Raw genomic sequence first — 6337 nt, 5'->3', positions numbered from 1 at the left:
AGTAATTTGGCAACGTTCCGCGGGGGTCCTCCTTCGAGCGAGCACGGCTGGGACTTGTCCCGGGCAGGAGGTGGCCTCAGGGGGGGCCGGGGTGGCGGACTGCCGAAGGGGCCCCATCGGGAGAAATCAGGGGAGATAGTTTGTTTGGCCCGTCTCTAGAGGAGCCCTGGGAAGATCGTCGACACCTTGGCTGTCCTCAATGGAGAAGGACGATGGAATATCTGTAATTTTTGACGTCGACAAACTTTCACCCGTACATGTGTCAACTTCCGGGGCCGGTGATACTTTCTTGAGTGCCCATGATAACGGGATCGAGGGGCCAGCCGTTGCGCATGGGGGGCATTCGCAATCAGATGCATCCTACCCCGCTGTCACCCGTGGTTCTCGGGGAGTTGGAAGCCCGCGATGCAAGGATTGCGGGGAGAGGGCGTCGGTGGCGTGGCCGGGGAAAGGAAGGACCGTCCTCTTTTGACGGGGTCAAGGAACCAGGGGCCGGTGGTCGTGAGAGAATAGGTGAACTGGTAGGAACTGCAGCTAGGTCGATGTTCGAAATCAGGAGTTCAGTGCCGTTTGCCCTCTTCTTTTTCGGACCGGTTTCTTCCGCTGACGACTTTCGCTCCCTCTGCAATTTCCTTCCAAGTGGAGGGGGATGCGGGGAATCGGTGGGGGCAGCTGGGGGCGCACCCTCGATAAGTAGCAGCGACCGCGTCCTCTCCTCCACAGCCACTTCGGGCTCGTCCATCTCCTCGGTGGTGTTCGGGTTGGAGGCCATAACCATTGCCTACGCATAGATCTTCCTTCCCTGGTTCTGAGGGCAGGTCTTGCGCTCGTGGCCTTCTTGGTTGCAGCGGGCGCATGTGCGGCGCTGATCCTCGTAGAGAATGATGGCCCGGTTGCTGTCGGTGTGGGGGTACAAGGGGATGTTCCTTTCGACCGTCATCCGCACCACCCTCGTACCTGTCACCACGCGCGCCATCTTGTCATTCTCCCACCTGTTCTCCAACGAGCGATGGATTTTTCCAAAACGTTGGAGCTCACCTACTATGTCCTCCAACGGGGTCTCCCCGGGGAGACGAAGAACCCTGACATTAAACGGACTGCTGGAAGTTTCATCAATAGTAATTGTTGTCCTCTGATCATTTAAGGATGGAAACGGTAGTTTTCGCGGAATCTTATCTAGAGTCTTGTTCACTGTAGCTTCGGTTGCCAACTTCAAGCATACTGAATGGCTATTGTATCCAAATTGGATCACCAATATCTCTGCGAATGTGAGGCCCAGCGACTCAACGTGAAGAGGTGAACCTCCAACGGAGTAGGGAGCTTCGCCAGGCGAACGTGTTTACGCGACTCCAACTTGCAAGTCGAGCGTGTTTACGCGACGCACGACCATTTTGAAAAAAATCAAATTGAGCACGCCTGTGCCAAAAAATAAGGGCGCACCGAAGGAACAAGCACTTTAGAGAGAAAAAAACACTCGTGTGCACTCCCTCCCTGCTACAAGCACCCGGCGGTAGCAAACAAAAAGGAGCCTAAGATCTACTCCAGGAGTATGGGTCAGTCTTGAACCAGTATACAAAACGAAAGCATGGCCTTCCCAGCTGAAGAGAGTCAAACCTCACACTTCTAGAAGAACTAGGCGGTCAACCGCCGCTCAAAACAAAGAACGATCGGAACCTCGATTTCCGAGAGAGTCCGGCAGTGCCGCTCTCCAAATCGCGGCAGCCGATGCCTTGATCGCCGGCGAAAACAGACACTCGGTAGAAACATGCACGTCCAGCTATCGAGGAAACGTAATTTACACTGAGATCTGCGGGGGCTTAATGCAACCAAATGCCCCGATTCTTCAGTCAAGAGATGGCGTCAGGGGGCTATTTCACCTACCAAAACAGAAATAGACGACACATAAGAGGAAAGTTTCGTGGCATGCATAGCCAGAAGAAAGAGACGAGCCACATTGGCCAAATACATATTCAAACACGAAAACTCGCCTTATGGCAAACAAGTATTCAATTACATGGAAATAGATATAAGGAAAAAGGATGAGAACACGTAGAAAGGACGAACACAGGAGAGGTGGGAAAGGCGGAATCGAGAAGATCACAAGCGCGAAATATTTCCTTGATCGTGACTTGAACATCGAATCTTTCGACTTGCCGGGCCGATGCTCTAACCACTTTAGCTATCGAGGAAACGTAATTTACACTTCAGTAGAGTATCGAAATCCTTCTGTCTCTTCCAATGTATTCATTTACTATCAATATCTTTCCTTTGGCATCTCGGACATTGTAAGATATTGTTTTTCTCTATCCAAACTGTCTCTTTACTGGTTTATAAGCAGCTTCACTGTTTCCCTTCTTTATGTTGTCATTGATTCCTTCACAATTGTCTCATGTCCACTCTTCCTTGGCCTTCTTGCAATCTCGTATGATTTGGTTTCACAACTTCTCATAAAGAATTTCCTCAGTTTCATTTCTTTGTTTCTTGTATTTTCTCCTGGCCTCTATGACTTTTTTATTTGAGTTTTTTTCAATGACCGCTTAGATTTAACTGCCATACTCACAAGTTGTCCATCTGCTCCTTCGGTGATTATATTCTTGATTTTTTTCATTTTTCTTGTATGCTAATCCTATTTATTACTTCTATTTTTCTTTTGACGGTTTACTTTCCTCTTGCATGATCTTCCTCCAGTATCTTTCTGTCTCATCTGAGTTCCAGTGTCATTTTTCCTCATTTTCTTTTATCACAGTTGGCTCTATGTGACTGCCACATTGCAATCGCTATTTATATCTGTGCTAAAGTAGCTCTTACATTGTTTAACATGTTTCCTATATCTTATCCTTACCAAAATGCTGTTAATTTGTTATCTTTCCCTGTTCCACAGTATCCTTCATGTGTATCTTCTCCAGAGATGTTGTTGGAAGAGGGCGTTCACTGCTACCATATTTTTCTCGATACATATTTCTGTCAGTCTTTCTCTTCAGTCAGGGGAGGGAATAATGGCTATTAGCAATTAGTGCACATTCCCTACTTCCTGTTCCTCTCCACCACTTCATGAGGATGTATGTGTATGTATGTACACATACAAGTATGTGTGTGTGTGCATTATATACATACATATATGTGTGTGTTTGTGATATGTATAAGATATTAAAATTGAAAATTGAATTGAAAATATTTTCAATGCTTTATAATTTTTTACTATACTATATATGCAATGATAGAAATAATGCCATTAATTTTTTTTTTGGCCACAATATTGTCATGGACTGGCTTGAATTAAACAATGAAGTAAACCATTTAGAAATATAATTGATACTTTATTTATTTTATAATAAAACTTTAAAGATGGCAATTTTCAGTCGTTTAAGTCACCATATTATTTGGGTTGAAGGCACAAATTTAGATTTTCACTTATTTCAAGGAATCATTTCAATGCCTAAAGGTAAGTAACCAACTTATACAAGCATCACAGATATTCACATTATTCATTTTTATTATTTTCAAACATGATTATCAAATTTTGGCTTCCCTAACATCTCACAACATTCACACTGGAGTCCATTCTCCACTTGTCATCCATCCCTTCTACGAGTCAGAAGTTTCTTGTCAAAACATACCCATCATCATCCACAGAGCACAAAATAGCACTTTCCTCCAAAAATTGGAAGAATGTTTTACTATGGAGATTAAGATTGGTTGCCAGGAGGACAGTGGAATGCTTCTCTGAATTCATGGGAATTCATAGTGATGTCATTTATCCTGAAAAATGAAGTGCTGTTAAATTAATATTACAAGCAAGGGTGCTATTCAGTGATGCTCTAGCACTTTCAATTTGTTATTGCTAGAACTATACAGTATTTCTGAACCATATCTTGGATCTGATAGAAACATTTGTAACTACACAACAAAGATACAACTTATATACCATATTTTCAGCATTGCTCCATCAAATAGTTTTGTTTTTCAAGTTGATTCTTGAATTCCAGCATTAGAGTAAAAAAGTGTAGATATAGCAGATTATGAAAGTTTCATTAGTAATATGTAGCTCTTACTTTAATTGCACTTATACCTCTGGTTTTAATATCACCTTAGATTAGTTCAATATTTGATGTGTGCGTGTGTATACAGGCCCACAAACACACACACACACACACATAAATAAATAAATAAATTCAAACATGAAATCCCGCTACATGGCGAACAAATATTCATTCACATGGAAATAGATAAAAGGAAAAGGGATAGGAACACATAGAAAGGACAAACACAGGAGAGAAGGGGAAGATGGAATCAAACAGGTCACAAGAGTAAAAATATTTCCTTGACCAGCACTTGAATGCCAAATCTTTCCACTTGCTGGGCGGATGCTCTAACCACTTGAGCTATCAAAGAAACGTAATTAATACTGAGATTTGGGCTGTTGTATATTAACCTAGTGCCCCGATTCTTTGGCCAAGAGATGGCGTCAGGGGGCAGTTTCACCCACCAAAGGAGAAAAACACAAGGCACAAGAGGAAAGACAGTAGATTTAAACATTTGTGATTGAAGTAAATATATTAAATTTTTAACCATAAAATTGATTACAGTATCCAGAACCACAGCACAAGTGACTGAGAATGTAACCTTGATGTACTGTCCCAACTTATCAGGTTCTGTGATTCCCATTTAATGGATCATATTGAAGCAGAAGATCATTGAAATTGAAAAAAATTATTTTGGGCAATATTTTAAATAAATCCTGCCATGTAATGCTATGCCGAAGTGTCTCTCAGGTAATTGGTCCTTCTTTCCTTGATGGTTTGGTTATCTCTGACAGATTTCAGGATTTGGTAATGTCTGGAGAATGGAGAAGTGGCAGATTTTTCACAGTGTTCCCAATCCATACTCTTTCAGATGCTGTGCCGAGAGTATTTCAAGTCAAGCTTGCTGTCTATTGGTTAGTACATTAGTCGGTGTGACCCCTTGGTAACTATTGTCAAGAGTAGGCTAATACCAAAGCTGGGTTTCTGTCTCTTTCCACCCTCCTCCATTTCTTGAATTCCCTCCCCAACGAAATTACCCTCCTATTCCTAATGGTGCAAGTAACCTCAGCTATCAGTCAACTATCCTATTAACTACTGCTACAATATACCCCCACCCTTACAGTTATTACATGATCCAAACATGATTGTTTGGTTGGTTGCCAATGCTATCTAGATTTGATGTCTTACTTAATCTATTTGGAGTTGTACATTGTCTAAGTCACACCCAAAATGTAAAAGTATGGCATGCGAGAGTGAGATGTTGCTCCTGGAATATCAAATTCCCATAGAAAATGCCTGAATTTGGTGCAGTAAACACCACACTAGTTGATGAACTTAGTAATGTTCACCCTAATATTCTGCTTCACTTAATCATGCCTGGTAGCCAACTTATTTGAAAATATTTATTAAAATGTATTTAATTATTACGATTAAAATTTTAAGGTGTCCTATTATGTTGGATTGAATATTTGTGATTTATTATTGGCATGGAGTTGGGAGAGAAGAACATCATATAAGTGAAAAAATCATACGTGGAAAACGTCAAAATTAACCTCTCAATTCAATCTAACCCACATGTGAGAATTATTTACACATCTGAAAAAACTAGGGGACCCAAGTATAGAAATTTTATGTCATTTAGGCCTTAACAGATAGAAAGGTTGCTAGACAAAATACATGTGTATCTTTCAGAATATCATGCTTAGAGAACCATTTCAATCACTCCATTAAGGGAAATGTTTGATTCTCAATCAACTTTAATAGTTTATTGTCAAATCCAATCCTCTAGATAACACTAAGAGCATTGCCCAATTAGAATTAATAGCAAACTTCCCAAATTAATTTTCATGCATAATAAATGTTAAAAATTTGTATTTCAATTATTATTTCCCTCTGAAAATAATTGAAATATAATGCTTATGCTTGTTTAGCTATTTTCCACCTTTTCATAGAGGCACAACTCATTCTCAAAGAATTCACCACTCATTTTAGTACAGTCTTTCCTTTTTGCACTTGGATTTACTCAAGTGTCATAAATGTCTAATATACTGACCCAAGTATAATTAAACTATGACAAAATTTGCCACCATATTGACCTCTACTTTGTGTTTTGTGATTCTGAGATAAAGGAAAACTCATTAAGTGTTTATTTACACTAATCTATTATCATTCTAGGTAAAAGATAGTACTGAGTGTAAGGCCAGTATTATGAGAACCTTTCAATAATATTTTATGACAATATTCCTATCACATTAAGACATATTTGCATCTTCATATTCTATCTTCAAAATCATACTCACCTAATAGCTGGTGGT

The 6337-nt window shown here is 40.7% G+C and overlaps 1 protein-coding gene across 1 annotated transcript in view; it reads right to left on the bottom strand.

The window, feature by feature from the left end:
* Window positions 1–3362: 3362 nt before the first annotated feature.
* Window positions 3363–6337, bottom strand: part of LOC139696015 (neprilysin-like) — a 41531-nt gene continuing 38556 nt past the window's right edge. The window contains exons 18-19 of the mRNA XM_071594628.1: window positions 6323–6337; window positions 3363–3759 (exon numbers count right to left, since the gene is read on the bottom strand). The exon at window positions 6323–6337 is cut by the window's right edge and continues 62 nt beyond it. Of these exons, the coding sequence (XP_071450729.1) occupies window positions 3687–3759; window positions 6323–6337 (88 nt within the window). The 3' untranslated portion in view covers window positions 3363–3686. The remainder of the gene's footprint in view (window positions 3760–6322) is intronic.

Source organism: Hetaerina americana, unplaced genomic scaffold (genome assembly GCF_022747635.1).
Source record: "Hetaerina americana unplaced genomic scaffold, ioHetAmer1.1.p SCAF_65, whole genome shotgun sequence".
NCBI lineage: Eukaryota > Metazoa > Arthropoda > Insecta > Odonata > Calopterygidae > Hetaerina > Hetaerina americana.
Note: the sequence above shows the minus strand (reverse complement) of the source record. Positions and strands in the feature narration are given on the sequence as shown.